Here is a 17,106-nt window from a genome sequence, read left to right on the forward strand (position 1 = left end):
ATCTACTGTTAAAAAAAGATGAAGCCAGGCATGGTGGGGCACGCCTTTAATCCCAGCACTCAGGAGGCAGTGGTAAGAGGATCACTGTGAGTTCAAGACCACCCTGAGACTACATAGTTAATTCTAGGTCAGCCTGGGCTAGAGTGAGACCCTACATCAAAACAACAACAACAACAAAATATCTGGTGGCTGCAGAAATGGTTCAGTGGTTTAAGGCACTTTCTTATAAAGCCTGAGGGCCCCAAGCTCAATTCTCCAGTACCCCCATAAAACCTTTGCAGTATCAGGAGGCCCCTGTGTGCTCCTTCTCTCTCTCTCTCTCCCCCCTCTCTCACATAAACAAATAAACAAAAATATTTTTCTAAAGGTGAGTAAAACAAAAGACAAAAAGAAGGAGTGTTTCTAGATAAGATTGACCAGGAGTGCAGAGTCCCAGGCCTTTACCTATGCTTACTTTCTGTGCTGGGACTTGCTATGTTCTGACAGAACCAACATTTTCCATCAAGGCATGAGGAAAACCAGGCTTAATGCTCTAGAAATGAAGTGCGGCTTTGCCAGAGTAAGTATGCAGGTGGAAAGAACTGAGGATTCCTGGCATCAGATGCCCAGGGGCACTTCCTCCATGCCCTCCTCCTCTGTAGACAAAGGGCGTCTCAGCTGCTGCCTCACAGGCAGTTGTCACTACCCGCCTGAAGCTTCTTTCCAGCAAGCAATCTCATGATTAATGGAGGGCTCCTCAGCAGTTGTTACCAAAGGCAGGCTGGCCTCTATTTCCTGCTTCTATTTTTTTTTAACGTTCCTTTTCATTCTTCGTCTGGGTCTAATACGAAAGAGCAAGTTGATGAAACGTGGTGGACTGCAAAGAGTTACCAACACGCTGCATTGTGCCACCCCTCCCATGTAGTAGATCACCCTCTGCGCGGTTACTGCTGGCTTAGGAAACAGTCTTCTCCACCACTCTGGGTTCTTTCTGCACTTTACTGTCTATACTAACTTCAGAGAGAAAAGCTATGAGCTGAGAGCTGTGGATTGCATCACAGGCATTCGGTGGGCTGTCGGGTCACCTCTTTCAGGCCAGCATGCCTCCCCCACGTGTGTTTCTCTTTGCAAGTGAACTTTAATCTCAGGTGAGGCTAAGGTGTCTGATGTGCTCAGTGACCTGTGCTCTGTGGTTTACCTTAATCTCCCCCATTCAGATCTTCGCCCAGCATGCCTTGCTCTGCATACTTCTTAAAGCAATGCTTATGGTGTTTACCCCTGAGTCTTCACAATACTTAGCCATCATTGGACATTGGACCGGGCTGGAGGCACCTAGAGATACAAAGAATGTTATGAAATCCATTTGTCTGCAGCTCCCCCAAATCATTGCTCTGAGCAGCTGGCCCTTTAAATGTGAGGCAGCTGCACCTGGTCCCAGTAGAGCCCAGGGCCCCGCTGTTCATGTTGTGCTTGACACTGGTAGTTGTCTCTCCTACCCCGACAGCTAAAGAAAGACAGTTTCTTTTGGCAATCCTTTCGTCTGGCATATTCTGAGGCTTCCATTTTATTAGAGGAAATTGCTACTCAAAACCTCCGTCTCTGACTTGGTGGCAAGGAGCCTCCTATCCTCTCACCTTGGCCTGGATTCAAAGCCCAGGCCCAGGCCCAGGATGGGGCGCTGAGAGCCAGGGTTACAGAAAGGGATGAAGAGGGTGAAGGAAAGCCATGATGTGTTCCTGTTGTCCTTCTGGCTGGCCTGAAGGTCAGTACTTGTCCTAAGAAGAGGTGAATAGATAATTATTTATAAGGAGTCTGTCTGTGTGTTCAAGACTGTTCATAAAAACAATAAATGGGTCCTGTGCTGGACACTCAAAGTTTTGTTTTTTTTTTAAAGCCAGGATTTCTAGCTAGAACTAGTAGAGGTTGCAGAAGGAGAATTGTGAGTTCAACACCAGCCTGGCCTACATAGCAGAACACTTTCTCTAAAAACAAGTAAGGGAAAAACAAAATGACAAAAAACAAGTAAGGATTTCCAAAAAAAATCATTTTAAGCTAAGATCACAGTCAAAAAGTAGAGTCAAAAATCCAAAACCAAGTTTCTCTGTCATCTCTTCTGTCCCTCCAGAAGACAGAGCTCTGTCCCCAGACTCCCCTGGGCTTTGCAGGCCATCCCTCTGTCTGCGGGTTGCTCAGAGCTGGCGAAGGAAGGAAGGTACCAAGAAAGCTCAGACTCCTAGCTTGGGCTCTCTCAGGGTTGTTTTCCCTGTGTGTTGCTCCCCTCATGGCCTCATTTCCCTAGACCTTTCAGTGAGGAATGTCCTCAGAACTGCTCGTCACTTGAGCAGCGCAGTTCCTGGACAGTGTTTCCTACACAGTGTTAAATGTGTTGGTTGTGTCTCTGTGGGCCGTCTGGAGCCCCTCAGTGGCTCCCTGTCCCCAGTGACAGGCAGCTCCTGTGGAGAACAGCTGTTGGAGGGAAAATGGTTTACGGAAGCACATGCAGGCGCTGAGCACTGGACGGCACTCGAAACAGTCAGAAGCCTGCGCAGCCTGAGCTGCCTGCCCCATTAGCCCAGCAGGCAGGCTGGCCTGGCAAGCCACCATGGTAATTTAGTGAGTTGGAGCCAGGGGTCAACAGAGCAGTCAGGAGTGGACAAGCGGCACTTTCTTCTCCCCTGTGTTCTTCCTCTGTCCTCCCACCTCTTGGCCACTATCCCTATCCCCTGCCTAGTCAAAACCTATACTGGGTATTCAGTGAACATGGCTCCCTCCTTGGATGGAGAATGTAGAAGTCAGGTAGATGAGGAGAAGCTGGTAGAATTGGAATTCTTTGAAAACACTTTCAGACAAAAATACTTTGAACATTTAAATTTTGCCTGTGTATTAATTTTTCAAAGAATACTTTGTCCGACCTAATTTTTTCCATCAACTACATTTGTTAGAATTCTGAAAAGCTGCCTCCCCTTTCCTGTAAATCTTTCCCATCTCCAGCTCACTGAGTTTTAGATTTAGCTCAAGTATATTGATTCTCTGTTTCAATTTTTGTCCTTAGACTGAAAGCTGAAACTGCCACCTTTCCTAGTTTTGACTATGGAAGTATATCTCTGCTTCTAGTTACAGTTTTAATTAGAGAGGTATTCTTTCTCATCTGTGAAACCATAGGATTCAATAATTCTGTTTAAAATGTAGTAACTAAGGCTGGGGGGATATCTCAGCTGGTAAAGTGCTCACCTCACAGGCATGAGAACCTGAGTTCAGTCTTCAGAATCCATGCTCCGGATGGCAGTGTGGCCTGTAATCCCAGCCCCTGCATGTAGGTAAATACACTCACAAACACACATGCACACACACAGAAAACGGAGTAACTATACTTTAGTCACCTTTTTTTTACTGTGCTTCCTAAACAATCAGTGGAAGGTACTCACCTTTTTAAAGCATCACAGAGTGTAACTGCATTTATGTCTTGCACTAAAAATTGTACTATTGACAGTGAAAGTTTATATTCTGCCCCACCATGAGAACCTACTGTCTTTATTCAAAAAAAGCCTTTGGAGTTCTGTAGGCTGAGTTTCTCTTCACTTCACTAGTGTCTATGCTTTAATTTACAGAAGTGAGTTTCCTCATTTTTTTTTTTAAACCTACCGGGCGTGGTGGCACATGCCATTTATTTATTTATTTATTTATTTATTTATTTATTTATTTGAGAGCAACAGACACAGAGAGAAAGACAGATAGAGGGAGAGAGAGAGAATGGGCGCACCAGGGCTTCCAGCCACTGCAAACGAACTCCAGACGCGTGCGCCCCCTTGTGCATCTGGGACCTGGGGAACTGAGCCTCGAACCGGGGTCCTTAGGCTTCACAGGCAAGCGCTTAACTGCTAAGCCATCTCTCCAGCCCGAGTTTCCTCATTTATTAAAAAAAAAAAAAAGTATAATGGTATCTGCTTCACATGGTTGGTGCAAATTTCAAAATAATACAGACTGAAGACTTAATTCAAAGCCTGCATGGTCAACATTTAATAAGTGGTGCCCTGCTTGCACAGTGCTCTCCAAACATCCAGTCAGAGGATCTCTCAAATGCTAATGCCTGGGCTTTGTCAAAAGACTGGGCTGGAGAGATGGCTTAGCAGTTAAGCACTTGCCTGTGAAGCCTAAGGACCCCAGTTCGAGGCTCGATTCCCCAGGACCCATGGTATCCAGATGCACAAGGGGGCACACGTGTCTGGAGTTCGCTTGCAGTGGCTGGAGGCCCTGGCACACTCATTCTCTCCCTCTCTCTCCCTCCCTCCCTCCCTCCCTGTCTCTCTCTCTCTCTCTCTCTCTCTCTCTCTCTCTCTCTCTCTCTCTCTCTGCCTTTCTCTGTGTGTCTGTTGCTCTCAAATAAAAATCGAACAAAAAAATTTTTAAAAAAAGACTCCAACTCTGTAGGCCTGGATCAAGGACCAAGGAGTTCCATTTCTGTTAAGCTCCTAGGTAAGATGGAATCTGTCTGTCCACAGACCCCACCTCAAGCCCAATTTAAAAGAGCACTCACATTTTCTTCTCATTTTGTGATATAAAATGTTTTATAAGTAGTATTTTGCCAGATGCGATGCAAGTAATTTCTATATAATAATATTGCAAGAGACACTCCTAAATTTAAAAAAATCCACTCTAAAATGAAATAAGATGAAGTCCTTATATCACATACCCAATAGAAGGAATACAGTTGGTGTAGGTGAAGAACTTGAGATTAAACTTTAAACATAAAAATAAACATTAAAAAGACTCTTCATTTTAAGTATTCTAAACCTCCAGAACTGGTACTTTTCTCTCATCCTTTTTTAAAAAAGCAATTCAAGTAACAAAAAGAGGAAACCAAATAGTATGTTTTATATATTTTATATATCTTCCTGCAAAAACAAGTCATGTACACCTTACAGACACTCAACACTCCATTATAATTTAGTTCAGTAATTGCTGAGCCATCAGTAAGCTATAAATTGTGGTGAAGCACTTAAAATTTAAGAGAACAGAGGAAAAGAAAACCCTTCAAGGAATATAGGTCCTACAGGTTGGGGAGATGGCACAACAAATGAGTGCCGGTCACATAAGCATGAGGGTCTGAGAGGGCCTTGTTCACCCTGAGTTCAATTCCCTGCACCTATGTAAACAGTTGGACATGGCCACACACGCCTGTAACCCTATTCCTGTGGGGAAAGACTAGAGAATTGCTGGGGAGATGCGACTGAAAATGACTCCTCTACATTTAATGAAAGATGAAAATTCCAGGAAACACATGGGTGATGGAGGGAGATGCCATATGTTCTTCTCTGACCTTCACATAAGCTCACATGTGGCATGCACATCTACACACACATGCATATACTATACACATATATACACATGGCAAAAAGGGACTGTAGGTCTAATGTCTAATTCTGTAATGACAAATACTATTTTACTAATAGAGGATGAATCTGAGCTTATGATTCATGTATAATTTAAGCAACAATTATATAACACATGTCAGTTATTAAATCTCTTTGTTTTCTTTTGGTTCTTTTGAGGTAGGGCATCACTGTAGACTATTGACCTGGAACTCACTCTGTAGTCCCAGGTTGGTCTTTAACTCACAGAGATCCTCCTACCTGTGCCTCCTGAGTGCTGGGATTAAAAGCATGCATCACCATAGCCTGCTATCCATTCTTTTTTAAATGCTTTCTTTTTTTTAAATTAGTTTTGTACTCAGTGAATACAGTTAAGTTGGTACCACTGTTGGCCTTCTCCCTGTCTCCCCCCTCTGCAGGGACCATCCTCATTGTGGAATATGGGTCATGCACTGTGGAGTTAACCATCACTTATGAGAAGGAGGCAGTTTCTCTGTGTATCCAACGTGTGGCACTGACATTTTTTCTACCCCCTCATCCACAATTTCCCTGAGCCATGTTGGGTTCATTTTAGGTCTGCTTCAGTGATGAGGTCTTGAGAGACTCCATGTCTCTGGATATCTGGTTTGGTAGGAATTAATTATTCTCTGTGTCTATCTCCACTGTTGTGCTGGTACCGGGTTCACCAAGAAAACAGCACTCTTTCTTGTTCCCCCAATTATGTTAATTTCAGCTGGGGCCTTTTTGAGGTATTATGGGGTGGTTCTGTCCTTAAGCTCTGCATTTATCTGAAAAAGAGAAGCAAATTCTCCAATGGAGAGTAAAGTTAGTACCAGATAAATAGGATAACCCTTGTATGTGTGTGTGCTTTTTAGAGAGAATGTAATATGTGTAGGCCCTCTTGTAACCCACAATTGGTGGGAGCTTGATAATGGAGAGTGGGCTCATTTTTGGATATGATTCAGACTTGTTTCCCAGCTCCAGCTATGGGTTCCATTCCACTGAGTGGATACATTAGTCAAATCAAGAGCAGTTGATTTCCCATCATGGCTATGTGCCACTATTGCACTTATGTGGAGCATCATATCAGGTTGTTTACTGCTGAGTAGCTTAGACCATGAGTTGCCTGGACAAATATGGGCCATGTTCCCCCAGTCACTCATGTAGCACCTTCTGGCACTAGATGCGCTAACTGTCTGGGGACTGATTCTCTTCCAGCTTCCAGCCATGTTACTCCATGTTATGTACCAACAGCCTATGGTGTCTTCAGCAGTAGGGTCTTACCACTAACCTCTGGTGGGTCATAAAGTACTCTGACAGAAATCGTTCCTCTTTTGGAAAACCTTGTAGGTCTCTCTGATCAAGAGCTCATTGTAGATGATAGCCACATGCTAGTACTGGGAGTTACAGGTCAGTACCCAAGAAGAGAAAGAAGAAAAAGACAAATAATATAAAAGAGATAGAGAGAAGAGGGAGAGAAAGACAGAGAGAAAGAGAGAAACAGAGACAGAAAGAGGTTAAGGCCAGTCTTCATCATACCCTTGCCAGGGCCTTGTGGTTCAGGAGTTCCCACTAAGGGCCTGGTGAAGGTTCAGCCACTTGGTTTGTCATTTAGGAGGTAGAATTGTATGGTACCATTGCAGTGTGGATCCAGTTTTGTCTTATCTAATTACCATGCCATCTTGGAAGGAAAGCCTCACAATCCATTGGTTAGACTCTGTAAACAAAAGAAGGAAGAAATCTCACACTAATTCCATGAATTATGTCCTGAGTTAATTTCTCAAAAGGATATATACTTCATATAATGTCAGGCTTTTCCAACAGCCTTCATCCAGAGTAATTTATGTGAAGACTATTCCAGGTATAGCACTGGGGACACTTGTAACAAGTAGGTTGTAATTTGTGCAACTTTATCCACCATTTCACTGAGCACATGATTATGAAGTCAACTTTGACAAAATTGAGTTTCATGGCAACAGAAGTGGCTCTGGCATAGGGTTTACCTACTTTAGCTCCTCAGACACTGCTCTGTTCTCCACATTGATAATGTTGATGTGTATCAGTTCTGCATGGTTGACAGAGCACATTCAAACCGAGCATTAGATTTTTTACTGGGTAAAAGGAGAGCCCACAGTTAGAGTTTTACTGGTGTCTGTGGTTTCACACTTGATTTTTGTTATATTAGAAGTTTCATTTCTGCATAACACCAAGCTTTTCCAGCCACTCTCAGTAAAATGCCATGCTTGTATCTAGCATATTGCTGAAGATACCATATGCTGCCAGCAGGGAACACAGAGAGACCTGGCTGGAATCCAGAAGACAGCCAGACTCAGTTAGCCGATCTAGTGCTGGAAATCACTACATGAGCTACTGGGGGGTAGTGGCCAATTGTCTGAGTATCCAGAGGTCTAAGCTACTGAGAAGCAAACACCGTGACCAATGTACACAGAAATGCAATAGTGGCACACAGCCTTGGTGGCTAAGAGATCCACTCAGTGGAAAGGAACCCAAATCTGTACTTCCTCCTCTTTCCTTCTCACACATATTACCTTTGATAGCATCCCTGGTAGGAAGGGCTTCCCAAGGCAACTCCTCTCTCCCCATGTTGGTGCCCATCCCAACATGTTCATGGACATCTTAGGTTTTATTTTTAAGGTTTAGAGGTTAAGAGAAGGAAAGAGGAGGAAGTACAAAGAGATTGCACCATGAGAGAGGTGAGAGGGATAAAGCCCCCATGCTAAGGCTTAAGTGGAAGACTGTGTGGATATAAGTCAGTCACCTAATGACCAAGCAATTTCTTTTCACCCAAAATCCACTTTTAGCCATAAACTTGTGAAATTAGCCCTATTGTGCAATTGATTATACTATATTCTAGAATAATTCTTGGTCTATTAAACAGTCAATATTCAGTGGGGAAAACAAGCATTGAAGGATTGTCTGTGCAGCTTTGATGATTTCAGGCATTCAGAGGTTTTCCAAGAGACAATTTGAGAATGGGGCTTAATCATTTTCATTTTCTGTCTTGCAAAGGCTCTGGAACACACACAGAGCTGGTGATTTTCCTGTTTATTGCTTTTCTCTAAGGGATACTGCTGTGTCAGCATTTACCAACTGATACAGTCCAAACTTGTGCCCCTGAATCCTTCAGCTTGGAAAGCCAACTACTGTTTTATAGGTAGCCTCAAGCATATTGAAAAAGTATTTGTCTAAGTCAGATTTATAATTTTAATCTTTTTAGGAAATAAAAATGTTTATTTTGGGTGTAGAGGCATACATTTTCTCCCAAAAAAAAGATCTGCATAGAATGTCAAAGTATAACCACCCCATTTACTTAGCACACATAGAGTTAAACCAAGGAGAGTTTATTTTGTGTTCTGAATACCATGGCGAACCAGTGCTATGAAGACAGGGACTGCATACCTGTAACTGGTCATGGTTGCTCCTGAAATGATGTGAGATAATGTTCCTTCCTTTTGCCTCTCTGACTCTCAACTTATTACTCAACATTATGTGTTTGTGATGAATTTTTTAAGCTTTAAAATAAAAAATATGTGTCATGACCTATTTTTCAATTTCTAGTAGGTAGATTTCATCTTAATAAACATATTTGAGTAGTCAATGAAAAATCTACATTCTATGATATATAAATGTTTTTTCTTCAGGTGCTTATTTATACATTACCTCTTAATACTTCTCTCAATTCTTTTGATTACAATTCCATTTATGTTATTTTCCTTCATATTCTATACCTTCTGGGTTCCATCATACAAAACAGTACAATTCTAATTATTTCAAGCAGAAATTTATTTCACATAGGGAATCAAGAAGTTAGATAATCATTAGAAGAGGCAGAAGAACGGGAGCTCAGCTAGGATTCCAGGAGCAACTCTGAATTAAATTTGGTAGATTTCACTGGTGGATTGGTATTGAGACAAATTTATTTTAAATATAATATTTTTCTGAGAATAATTCTGTGAGTTTTGACAAATTATGAATGTAAAATGTGTCCCATAGACTCATACATTTAAGTACGTAATCCATATTTAGTTATGCTATTTGGGAAGGCTGTGGCACCTTTAGGGGGTAGAGTCCATGCTAGAGGAAGTATATCACTGGGGGTGAGCCATGAGTCTTTTTAGCATAGGCCCACTTGCTATTGATTCTCCTCTCTCTCTCTCTCTCTCTCTCTCTCTCTCTCTCTCTCTCTCTCTCTCTCTCTCTCTCTCTCTCTCTCTCTCTCTCTCCCCTTCCTCGAAGTTGATGTGACCATATGATCTGGTTTCCTGTCCCTGAGATGCTTTCTCCACCATGATGGGCATCCCCTCAGAACTGTAAAATAAAGTAAACTTTTTCCTTCCCTGAGTTACTTCTTGTCAGGTATTTTGTCCCAGCAACAAGAAAGTAATTGATACCCAAACCTCTATACTTGTACACTGACAGCTTCTCACGTTCAAGATATGAAACAGCTCAGTCAATCTCAAAATGCTCCCATGCTCCTCCCTTCTTTATTCCTCTAGCGCCTGGCAGCTATCAGCATGTGTCACATGGTTTTGCTTTTCTTTTGAACATGCATAAATTGAGTTATCCACTATGTATACTTTATATCTGGCTTCTTTCATATAGCATGTTTTTAATTTACTTGTGTCATTGTATATGTTAGCAGTTCACTTCTTACTTATTGTCTAGTATTTCACTGTATGGATGCACCATACTTATTTGCTTATCTACTAGTTGGTAGTCACTTCATTTGTTTATTTTGGGAAATAATGAGTATTCATTTAGAATTCTTCATATATAATTTTCAAGGAGAGAGAGAGAATTAGTGGGTGTACCAGAGCTTCTAGCCACCACAGATGAACTCCAGATGCATACACCACTTTGTGCATCTGGCTTTACATGGGTACTAGAGAACTGAACCCAGGTCTTTAGGCATTGCACGCAAGCACATTAACAACTGAGCAGTTTCTCCAGCCCTCAGATGGAATTGTTTCTATGAAAATATTTCTTTATTTCATTTATATAAATGTCTAGAAGAGATTATTAATTTTAATTTTTACATCTCTATGAAGCTGTTTCTAGAACTCCTATGATAATGTTTGCATTTGCTTCACCACTGGGAGAGACTCTGCTTGCTCCACACCATCCACACTCCACTGTCAGTCCTGCCAACCAAGCCTTAGCCTCTTTTCTCTACTCTCCAAATGGCTATCCCTTGAGGATCTGCTAATGCTTGGTCAGGCCCAGGTCTGCTTCCTTGTTGCACATCAATGATGCTATGTACACATCTGATCATTGGTGACGTCCAGGATCAAGACAAGTTCCAGTGGACAGCTAAAGATGCCAATGGATATGAAAAGATCCCTGAGCATGGTCTTAACTGTGCCCTCATTAGATTTTAAATAAAACAGAAAGTATTTGATGTTTTTCAGGCTATTTGATCATTCCATGGAAGGGTTTAAGAACTGGGAGTTCATGACCATTCATTGCTGGGGAGAACGGGCTGCTGGTGACTGGATCCTTGAAGTTTATGATACTCCATCTCAACTGAGGAACTTCAAGACTCCCGGTGAGAATCCCCTTCCTACCACTCAGTTTATTGTGTAGAAGAAAAATTATGGAATATATTTTGGCCCAAGAATATTTTGTACTTGCCCTGCCCTGGGTTTTTGTTTTTGTTGCTGTTTAATTAGCTCATAGTTTTGGAGGTTCCAGAGCATGATCCTGGCATCTGCTCAATTTTAGTGACAGCCTCATGGATGATGACATCACAGTAGTAGGAGCTTGTGTCTGAATGGCTAAAAGCAGTGCAAGGGAGAGCAGGCACGGCCTGAGGAATGTCCTCTATAACAACTGAGTCTTTCTCAAAAACTAATTCATTCCTGCAAGATCCACCTACAGTCATGATGCAATAGCCCCACTAAGCTCACCTCTTCAAGGTTGTTCAAGCCCAACTCCACCACACTTAGACCAAGCTTCCAGAGCTTGAACTCCCTGAGGGACATACCACATCCAAATCAAATGTTTTCTTCCTAAGGGAGAGTTGCTAGAGAAGACGGATTTCTGCCAATATCCATTTAGTTCCCTGGACCATCTTCTCCTTTTCTCCTGCTTATGGACCCTGACATGGGATACACAGGGCCATGGAACTTAAGAATAGGAGAAGCATAGTGACCCCAGCATGCTGAGGTGCTGTGACTCCAGCAGCTTCCATTTGATATCGATCCATGAGCTGGTGCCACAGCAAGGCTCTTTCGTGTAAAAACATTCCATTGAAATAAAGCTTGTAAAAATGTGGCAGTTGTGTACCAAGAGACGTGAAGATATGAAGGTTGGATTATCTGTAGAGAATTTGAAAGAGACATAAAGCTAACCAAAAGTGCCCCTGTTTATTATCACCAGGCAGAAGCAATTTTTCACCCCCAGCAAGTATAGACTACTTTTCAAATCATCCTCCTAGTCAGCCAGTCACTGAGTGCAAGGATCATGAGCTATGACTATAAGTCCTTCAGCCTTCATGGAATTCAGTCTGCCCTGATCTTCCTATGACTATCTGCTGTCTGTGAGGCTCAGTGTCTTCTCACCATTGGTTTCTCCCTATACAGTCATCCCTCCATGACTACACTCTGCATGTTCCACATCCACTGACTCAACCAAGCCTGGATCAAAAATATTCAGGAAAAAAATTGAATCTATATGGGCATGCAAAGACTTTTAATTCCCTAAACAATATAGTATAAGAGTGATAATTGTACTTGGTATTATAAGTAACACATAGACCATTTAACATCTACAAGTATACATACATACATATATATATACACAATATATATATATATATATATATATATATATATTGTCTATGTTAATACTGTTCCATGTTATGGAAGAGACTTAAGCATCTGTAATGGGTCATGAAATGTATCCCTTAAAGATAATGAGAATAATCATTTTATTACAGTCACTTCCAAAAATTTGAACATGATCCCTATTGTTGCCAGTAGACAAACACTCTGATGCTAAATACAAACATATTTTCTTTGCATATCCTTTCTTCCTTCTATCTCTCATTTCAGATTTACACCATTAGTTAGGGATTTTGTTTAAAAAAATTATTATTGTGTGTTCACATGTGCAAATGTGTGCACATGCCACAGTGTGTTTTGGGATATCAGAGGACAACCTCAGGATGTTGGTCCTCTACACATTTTTGAGACCAGGTCTCTCTTGTTTCTCTTTTTGCCTCTGGGAAAGTGAGAGTTTTGGGTTCTCCTGAACCACCTCTCATTGTCTATGCATATTGAGATTACAGATGCATACAATACTTTAAATCCAGCTTTAATGAGTACTGGGGCTTTGAGCTTCAGTCAGCAGGCTTACAGAGCAAGCACCTTTAACCACTGAACCATGTCTCTATTCTCAAACTTGATAAATGACTTCTGATTTTCCAAATATAGGTGTTCAGGTATGTGTTTCCATATACATCTTTCTGCCTTTATCTCTGTAACATACCATATATACACGTAGAAAGAACATTTCTAGCCCAATTTATTGGTAGCATCGTGTTTAAATATAGAGATTTCGATCACCACATTGAGCTCATATTTGTGTATTGTTTTTATCACTTTCTAAATACATACATAGTAAGAGTGCCTTGTTTGATGTGATGGATCACAACTGTAAACCTAGCACATGGGTGGCTGAGGCAGCATGATTGCTATATTGGACTTTGTGATCATAAAAACAAGAGTATCAAGATGAATTTGATTTTTTGTTCTCCAGGCTGGTGATGGGTAACATTTCCTAGGGACATGTAAATAAATGTCTTTTCATCCTAACAGGGTATCAACAATAAACCAAAGAAAATAATCCCAAAACCAAATTGTTAAGTTTATTGGGCTACCCACAGGAACATAGGTGAAGGGTTACCTATAAGTATGTGGGTGACTCAAAGGCAGCTGCATCACCCAAAATCCAGCACTGTCACAAAAGCTGTGTTCTTAGAGCTCATTGCCTTCATTATGTCCCATAAGTTTTGGTAGGTTATAGTTTCATTATCATTCAATCCCAGGAATTTTACAATTTCTTTTTTAATTTCTTCCACAACCTGTTCATTGTTTCAAAGTGTGTTGTTCAGTCTCCAGGAGTTGGACTTCCTGATGTTTCTCTTATTGTTAATTTCTAGATTTAAACATTGTGATGTGATATGATGCAGGAAGTTTTGTCAATTTTCCTGAATTTATGGAGACATGCTTTATGGCTTAATATGTGACTATATTTTGGAGAATGCTCTGTTGGCTACTAAGAAGAATGTATTCTGTAGAATTGGGGTGGAAAGTTGTGTAGATGTCCATTAGATCTAGTTGATCTTTTGTGTTGTTGAGCTCTATTATTTCCCTGTTTATTTTCTTCTTAGATGATCTGTCTATTGATGATAATGGAGTATTGAAGTCCCCAACTATGATGGTGTTGATGTTTATTTTCTGCTTTGTGTCAAGTGGGTTTTGTTTTGTAAACTGTGGTGCACTTGTGTTTGATGCACATAGATTTATGATTGTGATGTCTTCATGTTGGATCATTCTCTTGATGAGTAAGAAGTAGCCTTCTTTCTCTTTTTTGATTACTTTTGGTTTGAAGTCTATTTTATCAGATAATAATATAGCAGCATCTTCTGGTTTCTTATTTCCATTTGCTTGCAATATCATTTTCCATCTTTTCACCCAAGGAGGTCTTCAATGGTGAGGTGGGTTTCTTGAAGACAGCAGATAGAAGGAACCATTTTTCTGATCTACACTGTTAATTTGTGTCTTTTTAAAAGATATGTGTTTATTTATTTATTTATTTATTTGAGAGAGACAGACAGAGAGAGAGAAAGAATGGGCACACCAGGGCTTCCAGCCACTGCAAATGAACTCCAGACGTATATGTCACCTTGTGCATCTGCCTAACATGGGTCCTGGGGAATTGAGCCTCAAACCGGGGTCCTTACGCTTCACAGGCAAGCGCCTAACCACTTAGCAATCTCTCCAGCCCAACTTGTGACTTTTGATGGTTGAATTAAGATTGTTAATATTTAAGGTTATTGCTAAGAGGTTTGATTTAATCCCTGCCATGATGAGATACATTATAGGGTTTTGTGCATTCTTGGACTTTGTAATTGTTTGACCCTGGTCTAATTTTGGTTGTTGCAATCTTCTTCTTGCAAACTTTTGAGATTGGTTGTTTGACTAGAATGTGTGGAGTATTATTCCCTGAAGTATTCTCTGTAAGTTTGGCTTTGTGTTCATATAATCATAAAGCTGATTTTTTTTCACAGAACGTTTTCCTTTCATCATCTATTATGAAGGATACTTTCACTAAGTACAGTATATTGGGTTGGAAGGCTTTGAAGTGGTCCATTCCAGGCCCTTCTTGCTTTGTTTTCATTGTTAAATTTTTTTACTATGATGTGCCTTGGAGAGTTTCTTCTTTGATCCCATCTGTTTTGCTGTTCTATGAGATTCTTATATCTGGTTTGGCCTCTCTTTTAAGAAATTGGGAAAAATTTTCTTAAATAATTTTGTTGACTATGTTCTCTATGGCCCTGGCCTGGAATTCCTCTCCTTCTGGTATACCCATGATCAAGATGTTTGGTCATTTTAGAGTATCACAGTCCCCTCATGTCCTGGTCACATGTTTTTGAACTCGGCAAAGTTTTGGGACTCCCAATCACTTTCTTCTGTCTTATCTAGCCACTCAGAAGTTCTGTCCTCCACATGAGTTAGTGAAGGGCTCTATAGAGGTTTTTAAAAACTCTATTTGAGGGCTGGAGAGATGGCTTAGCAGTTACGCGCTTGCCTGTGAAGCCTAAGGACCCCGGTTCGAGGCTTGGTTCCCCAGGTCCCATGTTAGCCAGATGCACAAGGGGGCGCATGCGTCTGGAGTTCTTTTGCAGTGGCTGGAAGCCCTGGCTCGCCCATTCTCTCTCTCTGCCTCTATCTGTCTTTCTCTCTGTCTGTCACTCTCAAATAAATAAATAAAAAATGAACAAAAAATATTTTTTAAAAAAAAGCTCTATTTGATTTTTGTTTTCTGATGTCATTTTGTGAATCATGTCTATCTTTTTAAAGTTCAGTTTCAGTTAGAATTCATCCTTGCCTTTGATCACATCTTCATTAAGCTTTATTAGCTGATTATTGAGCTCCCACTACTTGCTGACCCACCTTCAATTCATTTATCTCCCTTTTGAGGTTTCTCTGTATTTCTTCAATTAAGTTAAACCTAGTGACAAAAGACAACTTCTCTAAGAGATAATTGTGTTCAATTTAATTTATGTGATTATTGGCATTTTGATACTTTGCTTCCAGCTCAGCAATTCTCTTGATCAGGGTGACATACCTTGTTGTGTTTTCATTTTGGAATTCAATTTCTGTTGTTTTCTCTATGATTTCATTGGAGGCTTCCATGGTAGGACTAGGCATTCTTGCTGGAGATCTCTCAGTTTTCTGACTTTTGTTGTTTTGTTGTTGTTGTTGTTGTTGTTGTTGCAATTTACCCATCTTGGGGTAAAAGTCTTATTTTATGGAGGGGCAAGCAAGTATTTGCCCTTGTAGGATCTTCAGTGAGTATTGTTTAAATGTGAGCCCGATTGGAGTAGCATGGGGTTATAACCGCAGATGTGCAGATTATGGAGATTGCAAGTACATCAAAGGTACATAGGGAACTGGGACTCTGGCCTACTTATTCCACTTGCACAACTCTTCAGCACCAGGGAACCAGGGGTTGAAGAACCAGGAGCCAGAAAGCTGGAGAACCAGGGGCAAGAAGCCAGGCCCCACAGTGGCCTGTACACCCTCTGGCTCAAAGGGAAAGTGATTGGAGACCCAGAGGCCAGTCAATCAGGAAGCTAGAGCAAAAGAGCTACTTCTGCCACATACACAGGGAATAAGCCACCCCAAGACATCAGCAATGGTGCCAGGACCAGGGATCAAGGAACTGGGAGGTGGGGAGTGAACAAGGAGCTCTGTTCTGCTCACTCTGAGAGTGCATCCTCTGGAGCAGGGGATCCAGTAGTTGAAGATCAAGAGGCAGGTCAATCAGGAAGACAGAGCAAAAGACCTGCTTCAGCAACACCCACACAGGACCCAGGCCACCCAAAGCCAGGAGTAGGGATACCGGCTAGAGTCCCAATCTTATGACCCTTCTTCCTTCCTCCTTCCAATAGAAAATGTCAGTTCAAGCCAGGCATGGCGGCACACACCTTTAATCACAGCTCTCAGAAGTCAGAGGTAGGAGGATTGCCATGAGTTTGAGGCCACCCTGAGACTACATAGTAAATTCCAGGTCAGCCTGAGCTAGAGCAAGACCCTGATTAGGGGATAAAAGAAAGAAAGAAGGAATGAAGGAAGGGAAGGAGGGAGGGAAGAAAGAAGGAGGGAAGGAAGGAAGGAAGGAGAGAGAAAAAATGCCAGTTCAGAGGAGATGGCTACACAGTGATACTGTTTCAATCCCCTGATGCTGGTCAGTAGCCATAAACCATAGTCTAGTAAGTCACACTGTCATTTTCTACTGTATCTGTCACCAGCATTTTGTTTTGTTTCTAAGATTCTGCTTTGTGTCTCCACATCCCATCATGTCTATGACACAACCACCGAATGAGTATACATGAGATATTGTCACATACTGCTCTCATTTATTATAAAGTAAGCTCTGTGTTAGATGACTTTGCCCAACTGAAAGCTAAGGCAAGTGTTCTAAACATGTGTAAAGGAGGCAAAGCTCA

The 17,106-nt window shown here is 41.4% G+C and overlaps 1 protein-coding gene across 3 annotated transcripts in view; it reads left to right on the forward strand.

The window, feature by feature from the left end:
* Pcsk5 (proprotein convertase subtilisin/kexin type 5) overlaps window positions 1–17,106 on the forward strand; it is a 496,681-nt gene that overhangs the window by 285,919 nt on the left and 193,656 nt on the right. For all 3 annotated transcript variants that reach the window (XM_045145561.1, XM_045145571.1, XM_045145581.1), the window contains exon 13: window positions 10,778–10,914. In XM_045145561.1, coding sequence (XP_045001496.1) covers window positions 10,778–10,914 — 137 coding nt within the window. The remainder of the gene's footprint in view (window positions 1–10,777; window positions 10,915–17,106) is intronic.

This window comes from Jaculus jaculus, chromosome 1 (assembly GCF_020740685.1).
Source record: "Jaculus jaculus isolate mJacJac1 chromosome 1, mJacJac1.mat.Y.cur, whole genome shotgun sequence".
In the NCBI taxonomy this organism is placed as follows: Eukaryota; Metazoa; Chordata; class Mammalia; order Rodentia; family Dipodidae; genus Jaculus; species Jaculus jaculus.